The sequence below is a fragment of the Pogona vitticeps genome, chromosome 6, assembly GCF_051106095.1.
Source record: "Pogona vitticeps strain Pit_001003342236 chromosome 6, PviZW2.1, whole genome shotgun sequence".
Classification (NCBI taxonomy): domain Eukaryota; kingdom Metazoa; phylum Chordata; class Lepidosauria; order Squamata; family Agamidae; genus Pogona; species Pogona vitticeps.
The window spans coordinates 91,828,502-91,849,809 of NC_135788.1; the positions used below are offsets into that span (position 1 = coordinate 91,828,502).

Below are 21,308 nucleotides of genomic sequence, written 5' to 3' on the forward strand. Positions count from 1 at the left end.
TAAATCCACCTCCCACAATCTGCAAATTAGTTTGCCTTTTTTATGATTGGTCACTGGGAGGTAAATACAGGCTTTAATGGCAAGTATGATTGTTCAGATACATAAATCTGCTGGAACCATGTTCCTCAAATATTAACATGGTTTTAGCTTCTAATTACAAGCTATCTGAATTTATAGTTTAATCCTGATAGACAAATGCATACTGGTTCACCTGTGAGGGTGGCAATAGTAGCTTTAAGGTACAGAACAGTGGCTCCCAACTTTGTTGAACCTCAGTGTTTTTGACACAGGCTTGATTAGAATTGCCTGTGTCACCTGACCATGTAATATTCCCCATATATCCTTTTCCCCCCACCCCTTTTCCCTTTTCTCCTTTGCTCTGAAGGGCATGCATGCATTTCTACTGAAGAAAGGAAAGGCAATCATTTTGAAACAACATTGTAGTGAAGACAAGATGTGTCCTCCAACCCTAAAAGTGAGTAGATCTTTGAAAGACATGTTGCAGGGGGTGCAATTTTCCAGACTATAGATCCCAGGTAATACTCATGTTCCTTGGGGAATTCTGGGACTTATAATCCAAAAAAGTAATATTTCCCATCTGGGCTTTTTCCTTGCACAACCATATACAATTTTTTCTATAAGAAGCATGTTCTTAATCCGAAACAGTGGTTTTCAACTTTGGTTCCCCAGATGTTCTTGGACTGCAACTCTCGGAAATCCCAGTCCAGCTGCTGGTGAGGACTTCTGGGAATTGCAATCCAAGAACACCTAGGTTACCCAAGGTAGGGAATCGTTGGTACAGAAGAACCAAATTCAACAAATGAAACCCTTTCCCTCTGAATTTAAGTGTACACAGGAGTAAGTCTTCTTCCCATTAGTTCTGCCACTTCGAAATGTCTATGCCCCTGTTGTTGTTCCTGCTGCACAAACCATCCTAGCATTTTCTGCTCTGCTGGATCTGGCTCCCTTAAAATGCTAGACTTCGATCAGCCCTATGAAATGTAGACTCAAGTCTGGGAAACTTCTTTTGGCTGGTGAGCCAAATTTAATTTCAGATGAGTTTGGTGATGGTGGCTGCATTCAACTGGTGGCCAGGATCCAAAGGTGCCAGTGTGGGAGAGCAAAATTCCAAATTTTGACTTGAAGCCATTACTCGTAATGAAGCACTAGGAGAGACATTGCAGGAAAATTTTTAGAATGGTGGGAAAAAACATACAAACTCCGAGAAGCAACTAAATAATGGTGTAATGGGAAAGGTTATCTCCTTGAGATCTCTGGAGGGCCACTTTGAAACCGAGCTCCTCAACCCTGGAGTAGATGATACTGAGCTACAAAGACCATGGGGGAGGGGAGACTGTAGCTCAAAGATAAACCATAGGTGTCAGGCTGAAGACAGGTAGAGATGAAAAAGGTACCTACCTCAAATCTTAAAGAGAGTTGCCAGATGCTGGTCAACACAGGGAGTGCAAACAATCACACAAAATAGACCAGTGGTCTGAATCAACGTAAGTCAGTTCTCTCTGTTTCTTTTCATGTTCATATGTGTGCCACCTAAAGCACCTCAATAAAGGTAATATACATGAAAGCAGAAGAGAACTTAGGGGAAAACTGATATGAACACGTCTGCATATGCAGAAATGGTGGTGAGTCAGCTGTACTGGCCTTCAGACACTTGATCAAGGAAAATGCAGCTTTCTGCTGAATAGATATACTTAAGAGCCTGCTTTAGGGATATAAAGCTGATCTAAATCTCTTTTTAAAATACTTAATAATAAGAAACAATTATTGAGTGCTTATGCATCATAAAAATACTTAACCATGGAGGTGAAGATGCTTGATGCAACCTTTTTTTTGCCAGCTAGTGTTTTTGCAGGCAATTATTCATCTTCGTCAACGCATGGAATCCTCTTCTGATTTTGGTTACATATACAGTAGCTTGAATTTCAAAGATTATATCTGAAACTATTAATGACCCGTACCCATACACACGCTTTAAATAATAATTTTAAAAGTCAATATATTCTCTCTCTTTGTCTCCATCTCTCTTTGTGGGTTGTTAAATCATTCAGGCAGGGGTGGATTTACTAGGAAAAGGAAGCTTGAACTTCAAGGCCCCTAATCTCGGAGCTGCCCCAGAAGTGGCTTTTGGTGATCTACCTGGAACAACCCCATACAGTAGAAGAAGATAACAGTGGTGACCCACAGCTCATTGCTGGTTGCGGGGGGGGGGGCATAACAGATGAAGCTCCAAGACCCCAAAACGTAAACTTTTTGGGGGGGCTGAAATAGTTTGCATCAAAACGCAAATAAACTTCAGTTGAAGACTCCCGAAATCACCCAAACACCCCAAATTGTAGTTAAAAAACCACGAGCAAGTGGCACGTCTCTACTTCCTTCCCCCTTTCCTCCGTGCAACAAGTGCGGGCAAAAGGGAGCGCGCGAGCGCGAGCGCGTGCAAGGGAAGGGGAGGGCAGGAGGAAAAGGGGCGGGGCCTGGAGCCGGCAGGCTACTCACGCCGGGGGGGGGGAAGGAGGAGGAGGCGAGCGGGGGGGGGGGAGAGAGAGAGAGAGCGAGAGACGGAGACGCGCTGCTCGTGAAGAAAGCCTGCAGACCCGCGATTCTTGGGCTGCTCCTTTCTAGGCCGGGAGACACAGAGAAGCAGGGAGCCTGTCGGAGGAAGCGGGTCAAGTCAGAGCGTCTTCCTCGCTTGCTACCGCCGGCACGCTCCCCTCCGGGGGGGGAGGAGAGAGAGAGAGAGACAGGCTGCCTTGCCTGGCTGCCTTCAGCCCCCGCTGCTGCTGCTACTGCTGCTGGCTGCCAGCCGCTGCCTCCCCCGCTGTCATGAGCATCCATAAAGGAGGACTCGCCTCGCCGGTGTAGCCGCCGCGGAAGGACCGCTCAGGGCGCCCGAAGTGGCCGCAGGAGCGGCGGGTGGGGGTGGGGGGGTGCAGAGAGCTCCGCCTGGCCAGGTGGGGGGGGCGTGGGGGGCGCCGGCCCCGGGGAAGCCCCCCGCCAGAGCGTGCCGAGGGCTGCGCGCCTCTCCGTGCACAAGGCACAGCCGCCGCCGCCGGCGGTGGGCGCATCAGCGGCAGCAGCAGCAGCGGCGGCGACTCCCCCCCCCGAGAAGAGCTGGCCCTCCCCGCCACGCGTCTGGGTGGGCGGCCAGAGCGAAGACCGCCGCCTCACCTTGCGCCCCCTCCGACACCCTCGGGGGTCAGCCGGGACGCTCGCCGGTTCGGGAAGACCCCCGTCATCCCGCCCTCGTTGCCGCACCTCCGTGAGACTGGCCGAAGCCGCCGCCGCCGCCGCCCCCTGCTGCCCGGCCGGCCGCCCTCGTCCAAGGAAGCGAGGAGTCCCCGCCGCCGCCGCCGCCTCCTGGCGCACGTCCCCATCTTCCTCTCCCCGCGCCCCCCGCCAACCCGCCGCCGCCGCCGCCGCGCCCCAGACCTCTGCCCGGGCCATGGCTCTCTGATCCTCCGCTCCTGCGCCCCCGTCTCCCGGCGGCCAAGTGCGCTAGAGCCCCCCTTCCGTCCCCGATTTGGGCCGAGGCGGAGAAGGGCGCGTTGGATCACCACCACCCCTCGTCCTGGGGCCCGGCCGCGCCCCTGGCTGCCCCGGGAGTGGCCGGCGGGATGAAGCCGTTGGAGAAATTTCTCAAGAAGCAGGGCTCCCACTTGGCCGCCGCCCGGGCTGGCCCGGGGGCGGCCGGGCAGCTGCCTCGCCGGCAGAGCGTCTCCAAGATCCTGCTGCCCGGTTTCCTCAAGGAACCGCCCGAAGAGCCGCCCGAAGCGGGCACGGAGACCTCGGGCGACGGGCGCTGGCTGGAGCTGCGGCCCCCCGACGCCACCCTGCGCTCGCCCACGTCCTTCTCGTCCGAGGAGCTCTCGCCGGGAGGAGGAGGAGGCGGCGGAGGAGGCGGCGGCGGAGGAGGAGGGGGAGAGACCCAGCTCAGCCCGGAGGCTGTGCCCACCTGCTGCTGGGCCCCGCTGGCGGAACCTGAGAGCCCCGACGGGTTGCTGGCCAGGCTGCTGGAGAGGCTGGGAGGGGACCCGACGGCCCCGCACGGGCATGGCTGTGGCACAGGTAGGGGGCGTGACCTGCGGGCCTTGCCCGGCTGGCGGGAGGGGCAGCCCGTGGGCGCTAGGAGGTGTGGGAATGGGGGGGGGGGTGCCAATGTCACCGGGAGAGTCGGAGGCAGCGCCAGTCGGGGACTGGAGTAATAGAAAGAGATCTGAATCGATTTGGGAACTGGTGGTAGCTGTAGGTGGTGGAGTAAGGCTTAATTTGAGCCCTGGAAGAAGCTTGATCCCTTGTCCGAGAATGGGTGGCGATAAGACTCAAGTGGGAAAGGAGGTCTCCGAGGTTGTACAAAGTGTCGTTCCCTGTGCCGTCTCCCCCACCCTAAATATTCAAACCTGAACGCAGAGCTACAAGATCCAAGACTGTGATTCCCAAGCAAGCATGACACCCCCCCCCACTCCACCCTGTTTTCAGAGAGAGAATCCAGTGGGGAGAAACTGGGTGTAGCAGAATCTGGTGTGGAATATGGGGGATTTGGGGCAATCTGGTTTACATTTTTCTCCATTTTAGCCACGTGTTCCATTTGTCTGCATAAATTGGGAGCCACCTGGTCTCCTCTTCGTGCCCTTCAGATGTGCTGCTCTTCTACAACTCACCCCCGACATCATGGATCCAGTAGACATATTGGCTGGGGAGGATAGGGGCTGTAGTCCAACACATGTGGAAGGCTCTGGTTTATGAACAATTAGAAACAGCAGGCCTAGGATGGAGGGATACCTTTGAGAAGGGGCAGGGGAAAGAAAGAAAAAATCCCTGATTTATTGTACCTGATTAGGACAAATGTGAGGCACCTGCAACTTGCAGAAAGAGAGAGAGAGAGAGAGAACATTTTCTGTTTATAGGATTGCAAGAGATGAAGTGACTATGAAGGCACAGTGGGGTCTGGAAGGGTGTTTCCTCAGGGAATTGCCTGTTTGGGGTGGAGCTGCTTATTTAATAGCACAAGGCAGAGATCAACCTTCTAGGAATTTACAGGAGGGAAAGGCAGCCAATGGTACCACAGTTCAGTCCCATATAATTTAACACTGAAATAGCTGAGGCCTCAGCTTTGTGCAAAAGAGAGCCTGGAAATGTTACTTTTGAAGACAACAGTGGTCACAATTTCCCAGTAACCATATGGTTACGTTTCCCAGGTTCTGGATTTGAGACTGGCATCAATGCAAAGTGAGACTGGTTCTGGGTCAGAGAAGTGAGAGGCTTCTCAAAGTTGAGTAGGGTTGCTAGGGGAACAGGAACAGTAAGGAATTCCCTCCAGAGACTTGGAGAGCTCCCATTATCCATCCAGACATCAGGGTGAAAAATAGAATTCCTCAGAGCACCTTTCAAACTTCTGGAAGTTAGCCCGTTGGTTAGCAACACAAACTCTGATCCAGAAAGTATCCAGTTCAGTTGTTAAAAGGACCATTTTCTCAGCTGCTGTCTTCCTGTCTGTGGAATAAGGATAATAGTCACAGACAAGGGATTGGCATGCTTTGCCATGGCATAATCATTACTGAAGGATACGTGGAAAGGACTTTGTTTGAACAAACATGCCACATAAATTGTAAATATTATAATATTTATTCATTCACAATAGGGATGTGTGTGTAAGTGTATGGTATAAATGGAATAAATAAATAAATAATATTTTGCAGCATCTGTCCTGAAAACAACCTTTCCCCACCACGGGAGAAGTTGGTTTTATTGCAGCTTGTAAAGAGCTACATGTCTGGCTACCTGCAGAGAGTCGAGAATTGTTTCCAGGTGGCCAGTCAGGGAAACCATTTCCTTAGAAGAGGAGAAGTTTCCTTGGAAGACAAAAGCATGAATAACTAACAGGGGACCAATTAAAGATATGGACTAGCCACGTTTAATTTCTTAGCAAAGCTGTTTTGCAAACAAACTGATGGTGACAGAAGATGCCCAGGTTCCACTGAGGAAGTCTATTTCTGAAAAAGGATTTGACTAACTGGGTTAGTTCACACATGTGTAGAGATCATCTAATTGCTTTGTGCTGAGTGACTGGGAGCTAATTATATTAAAAAATTCTACCCCAAAGCACTGCATCAGCGGGTGATGCAAATGAGATGCACATTCTTTCCATTGCATTATCTTCCCAGGCATAACAGTTGTTGGCTGGATGCAGCATTCATCAAGTGATGAATGTAAATCTATGAACAAATCCCAGAATGTGTTTTGATCCCATATGCTAGATTTCTCCCTTCAAGTTAACAATTTCCCCCTTCAAGTTAAGTGCAAGAGTGCAGTAGGGGGATGGAGATTAAGGTTCCTGTCTGGTAGAGAATCTGTCCCTTTACCCCTTCCACTGTGGGAGTTGTAGTCCAATAGCTCTACACAGTACAAGGTTGGGGAAGACCAAAGATGAGGGTAGTTTAGAGCAGAAACTGTGAGTGTGTGGGGTCCAGATAGTAACTCCCATAACCCTCTAGTCAAAATGTTTGAGTTAGGCTATGATGGCCACCCGAAATATAATGATGCGGTGCTTGTAAATACTTTACTTTAAAATAGTCACAGTACTTTATTTAAAATACTCTAATTGAGCCGTAAAGATGTAAATATATGTAATGCTGGTAAATGCTGAACTCCACCCAGAATCTAAATAATGCAACAGTGCAGCAGAACATACACTCAGCTAAACAATGCATAGAGTAGTGCTACAAGTAATTATTTCCCCTGTTGCTAAACAAAAGTCACAGAGGTTGTAATAGCAGAATACCCATAAGTATGCTTTGTTTTTCATCCCAATACATACCATTGAATTCAGATGCATCTGTTATGGTAACTACATCATTTGTAACAAGATGGGTGAGTGATTGCATGGATGACTGACGGAACAGTATATGCACACCTACCTACAGAGGCAAGTCTCTTGTACTATGCCACTGCCACATGTTAATTATTATGCAGAACAATATAGTTAGTACATGAATATATAGAATAATATAATAATCTTCTATAGTACTATCATGGAATAAGAACATTAACATTTGCAATACAGTATATTACTGTATAATAATTTTCTCTCACATCCTTGCTGCCTTAAGGGATTGCTCTACCCGATTGTTTAGATAGATAGATAGATAGATAGATAGATAGATAGATAGATAGATAGATAGATAGATAGATAGATAGATAGATAGATAGATAGATAGATAGATTAGATAGATTAGATTAGATAGATATGCAGTGGTATATGTGTGAATGTATGTAAGAAAGATTTAAATGCAACTGTAGACTCACACTTAGGGAAACCAGACATTTCTGGCTGCCTTTTTGGCACAGGAGAGACAGCTTGAGGTTTCCTTATCAATACAATGTACACTTATCCCAATATAATACCTGCAAAGAATGAAGCTTGAAGAGGGTTTTTTCCACTTCACAATAAAACTGGTAAGAGGCTGCAAGAAAAACTGGCACAGGATGTTCTGCCCTGTTTCTTACTTGGATTTCCATCCAGCATGTTTATGACAGTAGTGGGTGTGCTTTGTTTTGTATTCTACTTGTTTAATTTATACCTCCCCTTTCTCTCTGTAGAAAGACTTACTGTGATTTTCAATTGATTATTAGTGGTATTGTGATGCACACACCTGTCACAAATATTTCAATGAACATTCAAGGCGTGATCACATGGGGAAACAGATTGCAATTTGGACCACTTCTGAGGCTGTCTGGTGGGATTTATTTCCTGTCGTCACATGATGTAGGTGGAAATGTCCTCCAGGCTGACCCCAGTCCCAAGTTGGACCTTTTCGGTCTAGCTATAGGGCTACTACTATTGGGGGGCAGATTGGAGACATTCCCTGGCAGATGGAAGGGTTGCTTTGAGAAAGATCACTCCTGTTAAAGTGACCTTTTCTGGAGTGATAAGGCATGTGTCTTTGCAGCTGTCCGATCACACCCTGCATTAATGTTCCTTTCCCCCTGTATTTTGGGTGTGTGTGCATGGATTAAAGTGAAATATCCTAGAAATTGTATTCACTGATGCCAAAGGCCTGTGTTGAAGGCTTAAATAGAGGCAAATGTTTCATGTACCTCACTTGACTGTAAGGTAACACAAAGTTAGAACAATGTTGTACTGTATATAAATATACCCCATTGGTCCTATACCTTTTATTTTTAGCAGTTTATGCATGCCTTCTTCAACCAGGTGCCCTCTGGATTTTTTTCAGCTCCCAGATTCTCCCAGTCAGCAGTCCAAAACATTTGAGACAGGTTAAGGAAGGCTGGCTTACACATTTGGGACAAGTCAGCTTAGAAACAGACAGTGGAATAGAGTTGAAATAAAAAGACCTGATGTCATCACTCCTTCAGATAATATTTGGCATACCATGAAGTGGACATAAAGTTAGCATTCCATGTACTGTGGAGTGGACTTTGGAATAGTGTTAAATAGTTTGTAAAGCAGATTATAGAGGTGAAAGGTTTCTGGATCTCTTTGTTAATATTTAACACTATTCCAGCACTACACTTGGCTAGGATGGGAAGAAGAAAGTAGGAAGACACCAGGGGCAGTCCATACCATGTCGTGGGAAGGATGAAATGAGAAGCCCTTCTTGTATGATGATTGTCCACCTGTTAGCAGACTTTTTTAGGTGTAGCCATATCTACTACAGATCCTATCTAGAAAGTGTATACACATTCTTCTTGGAATTGCAAGTGCTTAAGGAAACATGGGGGTACAGGGGTTAAAAAATAATAATAAAAGGTCTTAATAAGAAGTACTGTATAAGCAGACCATAGTATGCACTTTAACCCTCAGCTACTTATGAGGTGTGCTTCAGAAGGAAACCACTATTGCTGCAGGCTCTGAGACTATTGCAGCCATTTCCAGATATATAACTTTATAGTGAACTAACATTAGTCATTGTATGACTTCACATCAGATGGAATTAAACAATAAAAAATTGGATTCCTTTATGTATAAGTTGAACATGGTAGCCATAAGCATCCTGACAAAGAACTGTTGATCTTTAACCTTATCCAAGTAGATAGAAGAAAACTTGTATTGAATGACTTCAGTATTTTCTGTCTCTTTGGTAATTCCTATGTACTGTACTGTATTGGTTATCAACAGGGTTAGGGATGGGTTACGGTTAACAGGGTTTGTATTTTCTGCTTCTCAGTAACATGACATACTAAAAACGAAGAAGGGGCATTTTTTTGTCCCAATAGATTTGCAGGGGCAGTTTTTCTGAGTTCTTTTTTTGCTTGTAAAAAAACATCTGTACACAATAATTATTTGATGTTGGAAATATTGTTTACAGTTGTTCAAGTAATAATGTCCATTTCTGTGTGAATTCTGCATATATATACATATGCATTCTGCATATATATATATATATATATATATATATATATATACATATGTTTACAGTTGTTCAAGTAATAATGTCCATTTCTGTGTGAATTCTGCATATATATATACATATGCATTCTGCATATACATATATATACATATATATACATATATATACATATATACATATATATATGTGTGTGTGTGTGTGTGTATGTGTATGTGTATATATATATATATATATATAGATAGATAGATAGATAGATAGATAGATAGATAGATAGATAGATAGATAGATAGATAGATAGATAGTTGTGGGGTATCAAAATGCCTGGAAGAGGCAAAGATGAACAAAACTGCTATTAGAATATCAAATATTGTGGCTGTGTGAACTGTTATCTGGGGCAAACCAGAAAATTTTTGCCTCAGGGCCAGCTCTGCTTTAGGCAAAGTGAGACAGAAGATATCAGTCTTTGTGAAAGGGAAACCAAAAGTTTACTTACTGAATTATCTTTCTGTCTGTCTGTCTGTCTGTAATGGAATGAGGCTCTTGTGGGGTTTCCTGCCTCATATAACAAAAACACTTGGCTGGCTTTGGGTGTGATATGCCCTGATTTGGGTGGGTTATGGAGGGTACCATCTGTTTCTTTGCTCCAGAAAGGGAAATGTTTTGCACTAGCCTTGCCCTACTTTGCTTGACTGCTCCATTTAGCTTCTGTCTCCTGTGCTCCTAACCTCCTGCCATTTTAGCCATAGTTCTGAACTAGGGGATCATGGACTTCCTGGCAGTTGTTTCATTGCATCCCCTAAGAGTTCTGATTTTCGCTGTTCCTCTCTTGCTCTGCTACTATGACGTTGTGATTCAAGTATTGGACTGGGGGTAAAAAAAACCCTGGTTTCTCTCCCTGCTTCATCATGAAACTCACTGGCTGGAATCCTATTAGTGTTCATGTAGTTTGCATAACTGGACACAGCTAATTGCAGCTAACTGACAAGGGGCCAGGTAGCATCTCAGTTGCACAATTGGGTGCATTACCAGTTATGTAACCAAGACATACCCTGGCACTTACCGATTAACCACAGCAAGTCATGCAAACCTTGCATGAACACCAGAAGAATTCTGGCCATAGAGTAATGTTGGGCCAGTCACAAACTTTTAGCCTGACATACCTCACAGGTTTGTTATGAGAGGAAGTAAGTTATATACATGGTGTGATGCTCTTTGGAGTAAAGCTAGGTTGTAACTGTAACAAAAATTCATAAATTGAACAGTGTCTCATTTGAGGTCCAGCTGCATCAGTTTGGCAAGTTCAGTTTTGCAGGAGATTTGTAGACCATCTTTCTTGTAGTTATGACCAGACTGGCTTTCCCTGTCATAATCCAGCTTGACCAAGAGTTAGGTGCTACTGAAACATTACATTTCTCTCTCTTTCAGGACAAGGTATCTTCCGTGCAATTTGCAGTTTCATAGCTTAATGCTAATAGACACAATTTGGGGAGATCATGAAAAGCTGTCCAGATAGCTGTCTCTTAAGTCTGGTAGCTGAGGGTGTGGCCACACAGAGAAAATTTGGACCACTTGCTGTCTGTTTCCAGGCAATCACATGGCATATGGTGAAATATGCCCAGCTCCAATCCATGTCCAAGCTTTTTGGTCCAGCTGTAGGGCTACTACTTTTTTGGACCAGACTAGAATAATTTCCTGGCAGACGGAAGGGCTGCTTGAAAGGAGATAATTCCCATTAAGGTGACCCTTTCCAGTGCCTTTGGACCCACACCTTTGCAACTGTTTGATTGCACCATGGGTGAAAGTATGACAAGAAGTGGAGAAAAGCAAACACAAACTGTCAGGAACTCTGAAACCTGTCAGAACTCTGAAAACTCTCTGCAGGCTCATGGAGGATAGGAGAGACAACTGTCATACTCCTTTTTAATTGGGGAGCAAAAAAAGGCTTCCAGACAGATGCCCGCCTCCTGTTCCCTAAAACAAGGATGAGTTACACCTTTATTAAACTACTAACATTTCATTAAAAGCCAACCTCTCAAGTTCTGCGGGATTTGAAAGCTTGCTTGCTTGTGAGATTTTACTTGTCTAATAAAAGAATGCCCACATTTTCAAATTGTATACATGGACCACATGACTTTTTTTTTCTTTTATGTTCACTCATATCTCCTGTTAACCATCAGGGTGGGGAGACTGGGCCTGAATTTTGTGGTGAGGCTTGTTACACACGTCATGGTTTCCTTAGCCCACAGATGACAGATCTTGCCTCCATATTTCAATCAGAAGATGCTGAGATCCTTTATAGCAAAGGTAGGCGACAGTATGACTTTCCCAACCCTACAAAGAAAAAAAAACGTGTGAGCTTGGAGACCTTAGCCAGCTGCAAAGTTTTGCCTTGCCCCTCTTTGCAGCTATACTCAAATTCTCCCCATGGGGGAGAGCCATATAAATCTTGGAAACTATAGGTTATATGGGATGGACTTTGTGAGATTTATTGCCATCCTCTTTCATATTGGTGTACCTCAAAGTGTATGGGCAAATAAAGACATAAGATTGCCACATTCTGGAGGTGACTTGATGGCATGTAATAACAACAGACCCTAATATTGGGAAAAAGTGAAGACAAGAGGAGAAGGGGACGACAGAGCTTGTCGTCTGGATGGGTGCACAGGATGGTTGGACAGTGTCATCTAAACAACCAACATGAATTTGACCAAAGTCCGGGAGGCAGTGGAAGACAAGAGGGCCTGGTGTGCTCTGGTCCATGGGGTCACAAAGAGTCAGACACGACTTAACGACTAAACAACAACAACAATAACATCAGCATTCCACGAGAAGAGGCAACATTATTTGAAAATTTATTTGAACTTTTAGGAAACAGTTTGTTTCTAAATCATTTTTTTTCCAGACACCATCAGAACAAGAGACTTTTCCTTTTTAATAATAAAAATACTGTAATAGAAACTGAAATCCATAGGTCTCTAAACTATGCACAAGAGGTTGCACAATGGAAAGTACAGTGGGACACTGGCAGCTGGCAACTAACTGAAGTGTTGATCCTCAAGATTGACTCTTGTGGAAAACTATATTAGATCTCCACCCCAGCATGGGGCTTTCAGACTTGTGGGTTTCTAGTCCTATGCTGGAATTATTAGTAGTGAATCTGGAACTCAGCTGTCTTAGATGATTGGCATAATTATTTCCCAGTCCTGCTGTTTTTGGTTCTCTAAAAGGATATGTTAGCGTAAGTCCTGTTCAGTGGTTCACTTTGCACCGACAACCTACACATCATATGCTAGCCTGCCTGTCGTCGCTTTCATCATGGAAGCAAGACGTACTTAAGAGTTGGAGACTGCTCTTTCCAGGTAGCCTCTCTCCATGTGAGCCGAAACTTTGCGGGCAGAAGAGTCAGGGTTCTGATTTACACTGAGAAGTTAACCAAGTATAGCAGCCTCCCCCTCTTCAGACTGTTTGTGTGTGTGTGTGTGTGTGTGTGTGTGTGTGTGTGTGTGTGTGTGAGAGAGAGAGAGAGAGAGAGTGTGTGTGTGTGTGTGTGTGAGAGAGAGAGAGAGAGAGAGAGAGAGAGAGAGAGATTAACATGACAAGGGAACAGGTGGGGCTACTGCACTGCATTCCCTCATTGTGTGTGGATTCCCCATGTGCACTGAATGACTGAAGAGGGGTATTGGCTTTCAGTGACACACACCTGACTTCTGGAGATAGCTGCTGGCTGAAAGGAAGGTGTGAGCTCCATATGCGAACCCTATATTACTCCTCACCAACCTGTTACTCTGCAAATGTATTGTATTCCATCACCCCAGCAAGTTGGATGCCCCCTCAGTAGTTCCAACCAACATGGCCATGTTCCCAATCGCTCATTTGGGATGATGGGCATTGTAATCCAGCATGTCCAGAAGGCACAAGGATGGGGAAAGATAACCTCTGTACAGTATTTATGTGTTAAAATTCAAGCAACTGTTCTCTCTCTTTCCACAAACACTGGTCATCGTAAAAATATATGAGAATTCAAAAATCTGAAACAACTGTCAGACTCTTGAGAGCAGATCACACTGTGTAATACTCAGCAATTCCAGTTCATTTGTTCTGAGAAGAGTGATATGGACAGGTGGTGGGGAATAGACACAACCAGCAGAGAGTCTCCTTGAATGGTGGGGATAGTGGAAAAATAGAATTCCTCAGAGCACCTTTCTAACTATCATTGTGATGTGTGTAGTGTGTCCCAACACATTTTGAATTAAGAAATGACAGGTACTGTATTTCTTCCCTATCAGTATGTGTGGCTTGGAAAAGTCACCTCTTTTTTTGCATGATGAATCCTAGAAGCCTCTAGCAAGGACTCCATAGTTCAGGAAAGTAATGTGTCCAAGCTTTGGGCTTAAGCTTTTATTCAGCTCTTTTTTTGTAAAAACAAAAGAGTGTTTCTTTCCATATTTTCCACTTAGCAGTATTTGCCTCCCTTCCCAACTTCCTCCCCCATCTCAACCCCAACCCCAGGCAGTGGACCGGTCAACATCTTTGGTCCTTTGTCAAGGGATGTGCAACCAACACAAGGCTTCTGGCTCCCAGACCTCTTTCTGACAGCTCATTAGAATCCAGTCACTTTAGCTTCCAGCTTGCCGCTCTGACCATTGGAGACCCATCCTCCTTTCATGTCACTCTCAGCCTTAGGATATAATTATATGTCCTCCCCCCTCCTTTCCCCCACAGAAAAACAAGGGTCATAGGCTGTTGAGAGTGGCTGAAAAAGTTGCACAGGCCTGCTGCGCCTGGGGAAAGAAAAGGAGAGGCTTGCTTCTCTGGCCCCCTCCCTTCCATTATTGTTGTGTTTTGCTAATTGCAGGACCACCCCAGCTGGAGAGCTTGGTTCCCCATTGTGCCAAGGATTTCCTTAATCCTCCCTTCTCCTCACCACCCCTCCTGCCGCCACTTGTAGAAAATCCCTTCCCCTCCAAGCAGACTGGAATCGCTTTGATCTGAGCTTGAGGGCCAGGCCTGTGTTGTCTGTGTGTGTTTCTTCCTCTCCCTGCTAGAGTACCAGTTTCACAGAAATCCCTGCTGCTTCTCCTTCCGCCCTGATGTGTTTATAACTTGCATCATGAAAGAAGATAGTGGCCTTTCTCCTTCTATACAGAAACAGAAGGTGACCATCATTCTGCTAGATCAAGTGAAGAGTCAATCTAGGCCCACCTGCACACTAACAGTCCACAGCCCCAGAGCAAGGCATTGTTGGAAATAGTTGCCCTTTGTTGTTTTCCCCTGAAACTATTTGGGCATCCTTCTTTTAGATTTGGAAGTTCTGTTCCTAGCGACCATGGCTTGCCTTTCTCTTTACAAGACATCTCTGGCTCTTTTTTCTTCTCATAAACATGTAGTCCTACTTTTTCACATACTCTCCGTCTCTACTCCCTGTTATTCTGCTCCCTTATTAGCAGTGACTCTTCCCTCAGCTTTTAAAGCAAGTGTGCCTTGCCATAGGTCACACACACACACAAAAAAAATCAGGGCTAGCTTCTCTTATCTCTGAGAAGTAATTCTCACTTGCCATAGGAAACTAGGCAGGTGGCTTGTTTACAAAACTAGCTAACATATATTTTGACTCTCACAGACATATAATCCATCACTTCCCTTTGCTTCTTTACTTTAGGTTTGTGTTTGTTTGTTTTCTCTAGTTTTTTGTTACATCTAACAGTTTTTTCTCTTCATCAGTCTGCCTCTCTCTGTGATTTTGGGTCTCCCTTTGAGCTCCTTTCTTCAGCAAAATTCTTTATGGACAACTTTAAACTCAATTTACCTGCAGGTGAACTGTCATCCGATGATTCTCTGCCTCATCCTCACAACTCATTTGTCCTTCTATCACTACCTCATCCTCCAATTTGTCTTGAGTTTTATCTGACTCAGGGCTTGGTTACGTGTGGTAAAAACCTGTTTTTGAATCCAGTTTAGCATGCTTGGAGTTGATTTTAGAAGTGTTAGCTACGTGAAGCACAGGAAAGCGTGGATTATTATTATTTTTTGCCTGGGAAGTGTGGGTTTTTTTGGTTGGAAAGGGGGCGGTATTTTATTTGGCCATGAGAGCAATTTATTTTAAAATTGATTGTGAAATTGATTTATTTTGAATCATTTTGGGCATATGTGAACACCTCTGCTGCTGTCAATTTTGTCTGTGGAATGTGTCGAGTAATGGATGCCAGGATCATGGGTTTCAGGCTGTTGGAAAGCCTTGCAGTCTGATCTGAAGAGAGAGCCAGCAGAGAGAGAAAGGTTGAGTGGGGAAAAGCGGTCCCTCCTTTACAATCCTAGAAGCTGTCCATCTTGCCCATTTCTCTGGTGAGTTTCTCTTTGTCACTCACTGGTGTCACTTCCCGCTTTCCAGACCCAGCTGCCTGTTTCCTTTCTCTCTCTCCTTGTCCACCTCGCCCCCCCCACGTGTCAGTGTCTGTCTGTCTCCATCCACATGTGTCAGGCTGCAGGGAAACCTTGCATTCCGATCTGTTCTATTTTTCCCCCATCTGCCATAATGAACTAGAACCATGCCAGATTGCAAGAAAAAATATATACTGTATTAGATATAACACCGCAGCAGCTAAGGCTAGTGGCTGTGAGAGGCATGAGGGCAGACAGGCGGGTGCAGGTCAAAGCCTCAAATGCAATGATTCTAAAGGCCTGCATAGCCCCTTTGACTGATATACAACACAGTTTAAAAAAACGGATTAGAAGTTACTCAAGAGGATGCATGCATCGACCCAAAAACTATGTGATTACCACATGACCGTAAACTGACTTTAAACCCCCAATCTGTCCTCTGATTCATTTTCATAGTATAAACGCACCCTGAGATACAGATTATAAACTAGGGCTGGCCTAAGAAATTTTGCTTCCTGAGGTGGACAAGATGGTGTCCCATGTCCATGCCATATTCTGAAGCCAACTAGATTGACTGCTGAATTTTACTTCAGTGTGAGTGCTGTGGCAGTGTCTTCTGCTGCACCTGAGGCAGCAGAGTTATTAAGGGGCTCAGAAGAGGTATCGTGAGATCAACAGCAAAGAGGAATAGCTGGAGGAGCAGGAGAAACTGCTTGGTTCCCCAGCATCTGCTTCCTGATGTAGTCACTTCGCTTTGCCCAGTGGTAGGACTGGTCGTTTTGTCAGTCCCAGGAAGACATCATCATTTATGTGGCCTGTATAGCACTGGGCACTTTATGTTAACTGCTAAACTACTGTTTAGCAGGAATGAAAGAAAGAGTACAGTATCTGTTTTTCTGTTGCTTCCCCTTTTCATCCAGCCATGACTGTCTTTCTCCTCCTCAGACCCTTCTCCTGAGCTCAAGAGGCTATCAGCATTCCTTGGAGTTGGGTTCTGTGCCCTGTGGGTCAGCTGGCATCACATTGTTCCTTGTGGTGAAGGGCAGCTCTGTGACATGTTTTCTTCAGCTAATCCCTTCCTGTATAGGAGATGTGGGAGCCAGTTGGCAGGTTTCCTCATCTCCCAGTATTTTCTCCTGGCAGAGGCTAATTGGCTGTTTTGGATTTTTTTTTTTTTTTTTTTTTTTTTTTTTTTGCTGCTGCTGCTGCTAATCACATGGGCCTGCATTGCTGAGTTAAGAATGCAGACTCCATGAAAATTACCCCTTTCTGTGATTTGTGTAGCACACAGATATGTGAGCTTGCTGTTGCATTTGTCATGTCATTCATTCCTCATCTCTCTGTTCTGCCTACCTCACTTCATTGTCTGTCCTTATTGAATTGGCCACCCTTCTCCAGTTTGACACCCTCCAGATGTGTTGGACTACATCTCCCATCGTTCTCATCCATGCTGTCTGTGATGGGAGATGTAGTCAGGAATCAGGTTCGGGGAAGCCATCTTGCCAAAGATACCATGTCCTCCCAGTGCTCTCAGAAATGTTCTTTTTGATGTTCTTAGACGATGTTATCTAGAAACATAAATTCTGTAATAAGAAAAAAAATCACTTTTATTTTTCATACTGCAACATTTGGGGAAAACACCACATTATTGCTGAGGGGTAGTATTGCTGTGCAAGAGTCAGTGTAACAGGGTAATTGAAGAGACTGAGACCCTGATCCCATAAATAATAATAAAAAATACCCTTCTTAAATCATTTTTAGCATGATTTAAATCAATTTAAATATGGGTGAATACACATATTCAGAAATGTGGATTAATTTGACAGGGAATCTGGTTTTTCTGTGTGGCAGCAAGGTTTTCTTAGTCCTCTGCTAGAGGTCTGTTTATTTTAATGCAGGTGTGGGATCGATTTATTGGAATCGATGCCACGTGTGAATGACTCTGTCCACATTAATTTTAAAGTGCGCTCCCACAGGCTGGCTGTGACAGCCACTTTCCTCCTGCTGTTCTTGTGTTGTTAGAGTTTTTAAATTCCTGCTATCTAATACAGCACTATATCAGATAGCAACAATTTGAAAAAAACAAAACAAAAAAAAACCAGAGCTTTGCCCTGATGTCTGCTGTTTTTTGCATGGCGGTGGAAAGCTGTGAGAAGCTGCGGCACTAAATCCCCCAGCTGAGAGGCCCGCCCCCCTCCACCGTCCCTTGAACAACAGACTAGCCACTAGGAAGAAGCCCAGCACTGGGAAGAGGGTGAGGAGAGGACACAGGAGAGGATCCCAACATACCTGTCCCCATTGCCCTCGTGTTGCCACTTTCTCTACCATTGAATTGCAGCAGCTCATTCAAACAGGGCTTTTTTGTATGAAGAGGATCAGGTGTGTGGCTTCCCAGTGCCACACAAAACAACTGACAGCCAGGCAGCCCAGCTGCTGCTTGAAGCAGTGATCAGAGGGGGCTGCCTTCCAGCTGGGGGATTTGGCGTCATAGCTTCTCATTTACTTTGCAATATGCTGCATTTTATATGAGACACAGGGAGTGATTCAAATATCATGTGACTGTCACATGATTACAAATCAATTTCATTTAGAACACAGCATATTGCAGGGTAAATGTAAAGTATAACCATGTTTTGCACTGTGAATAGAGAGGACCTGGCTGAAATCTTACTTCCAGCCAAGAAAGTTATCACTCAGTTTCAGGCTACAGTCCCTGTCTGTTGCCTGGGGATAAGAACTTTACAGGGCTATTTGACAGGCCACTGACATTATCTGTTTTGAATACTGTGAAGCCCTACTGTACTTTGGTGTTGGCCAGTATCCTGTGGCATAGCTTCATGTGCACAATGCAAACCTGGTTTGTAAAATCATGGCATGGTAGAAGTACTATTTAAGACACCCATTGCTTAATCCTCGTTGCCTGAGTGTAATGCCTTTCACACTTACGCAGGTATAACTTCATGTTATTTGAACACAAATGGGATTTCAGCCCATAAGCACTATCATTATTATTACTATTCTTTCTTATATTGTGCTCCTACCATGTGGAGTTCCAATGGCAGGCTAAACATGAGGAATTTCTTGCTTAAACTCTCTTTCAGTTCACAGCAGTTAAAGTTTAAACCTCCAGGTTTGGGGCAGACTAAAACCAAAGGTGTCTCCTGAGTCCTGTGACCAGAGAAGCCCAACAGATAGAAACACTGGACCACAGATTACAGTAGTAGGTTAGGATGGCCTATTCTTTGAATAGGGAAATTCAGCAGAGGCAGCCAGTTTGTCCTGCAAAATGATACCTGCTGAAATCCCTTCAGCTGATCTCCAGAGCTGTAGCTGTGATACGCTGTAGTGTGTTGAAGCAAAAGCAACAAAGTTGTGCCACTAGCAACAAGTTATGTTTTTTTTAATAAGCTTTTCTGTGCATAAAGAAGCATATGAAGAAGTGGGTTACAGTCCATAAACACATATGCCACATTAAACTTGCTAGTCTTTAGACAGCTATTAAAGAGGCATAAACACTATATTCTTCTACATATGACCATTCCAGCTGAAGATCTGGTATCAGAACACAAAAGGTAGGCATCCAGTGCATTGAGTAATGCACTTTACAACCTATCGTTCTTCATAGGAGATCAGGGCAGCAAGTCATCTGCATAAAATCACAGGGCATAGATCTCTAGATTTACAGTTTACAAGTGTTTGCTAAAATACAAATAAAACCAATAGAAAAAAAGCCAGTAAAAAATTAATGAAAATGTAACCTATCACTTACTTATTCATCAATGGGGAATGAAAAAAGATATACAGTACTCCAGCTATTGACACCTGCAGAAAAACCATATTCAAAAGTCCAAAGCAAATGAAACATGACATGGATAGCATACAGTATGAAATGCTTTCCAGCTTTTGATATTGCTTTAATGCAGTCACAGAGGTCTCTATATCACAGAATGGAAGAGAGAGGTAGGGCTGACCCCTTTCTCTGTGGCCTCTTTTGATGCATAAACCTGGATAAATAAGCCCTCTCATCCAGCCTTTTCTCCATAAAAAAAGAGATGTACAAAGGGACTGTGAGACTGGATGAGAATTAATCCCTGGTGTAAATAATTTTGTGTGGCCCTGTAACAGAAAGATTGCAGTTGAATTTGGAGGTAAAACTTCTCATTTTTACTGTAGCCCTTACGATGTAACAAGTTGTTCAGTGGATTTTGTCATCTTTATGAGTTGATGAGCTGGCTGGATAGCCCAGTGGTTTAAGTATCTGGCTGTGGAGTCAGAGGATGGGACTTCAGTTCCCCGTTGTGCAGAAGAGCCAGCCTGTGTGGCCTTGGGCAAGCTGCACAGTCCTACCATATTCCCTAAAGAAGGGTATGGTAAGCTACTTCTGAGTATTCTCTAGCTTGAAAACCCTGAAAGGGGTTACCATAAGTCAGAACTGACTTGACAGCACATTATTGTTAATATTATGAGCAGAACTGCCATCTTAAAAAAGAGGGCAAGGCTTCTGTAGTTTTAATAGTTCTGTACAAAAGGAAATGCCAGTAGGTGTAGTGAAATGCTTCCTTCCACTTAGCTGTTACAAATACAGGTGTACAGTATTGTCTTTGTTTTCATGTGGCAACCCAAGGACTGGTTATGGAAATTACACCTTCTGAAATTCCCTCTCCTACACATCTATTAAAAAGGCAGGGGCACTGTTTTCTTTTACATTTGTGCTGTACTCCTGATTCATCTGGGATTAAGCAGAGAGGACAAAGGGAATGATTTTACCCCACACACCTATATTTGAACTCTAGCACCTCTCTTTTAGACATGGGAGGGGGACATATCCAACTTGGCACCCTCCAGACGAGTTGGACTCCAAATCCCATCATCACCAACTAGCACAGTGATTGTTCAATACATCCACAATGTTGTGTCATGTTGGGGAAAACTGAATGACACAAAGGAAGACCTTAGAAGGTTTTGGTGTGCTTTCCCCCTCCCTACTGGGGTTTGCAAAGAAGCACATCCAATGGGATTTATATTGCATAATCAACTCAAAGAGCAGCGGGTGGTGGATTATGTTTAAGGTGTTACAGTAGCTTTGCCTCCTAGTTAGAATGAACATGGAAACTCCCAGCGGAATGTCCTAAAAGCAAAGAGTTTTCTTTAAAAAAAAAAAAAATCAAAGGCCTGGCTGAGCTCCAAGGTGCAACCCAAACAGGCGTGCCTAAGTGGGGAAGTACACAACTGCCTTGCTTCTGGCATGGCTCCCTCCTTCTGGATAGAGTGGTCAGAGGCAAAAAAAGAAGGCAAGGTTCCAGCCCTTTCAATGGTAGCTGTAAAGAAGACGGAATTTGAGCAGGGCCAGTTTGCCCTGCAAACGAAGCCTGCCAAAATTCCTTCTTCCATTCAGCTGTTAAGAGATTCAGGCACCCCTAGCCATTTTTTGCATCTGGCCAACCTTCTGGAGAGGGTTGGAAAAGATCCCTTTATGAACTACAACCCACTCCCCCCCAACTGTCATCCAGCCAGTGTAGCTACTTGCTATATTGGCTGAAAGAT

At 44.6% G+C, this 21,308-nt stretch overlaps 1 protein-coding gene across 1 annotated transcript in view; it reads left to right on the forward strand.

Moving 5' to 3' along the window:
• The first annotated feature begins 3,288 nt into the window (after positions 1-3,288).
• Positions 3,289-21,308, forward strand: part of RAPGEFL1 (Rap guanine nucleotide exchange factor like 1) — a 79,651-nt gene continuing 61,631 nt past the window's right edge. Inside the window, exon 1 of the mRNA XM_020805854.3 lies at positions 3,289-4,083. Coding sequence (XP_020661513.3) covers positions 3,633-4,083 — 451 coding nt within the window. The 5' untranslated portion in view covers positions 3,289-3,632. The remainder of the gene's footprint in view (positions 4,084-21,308) is intronic.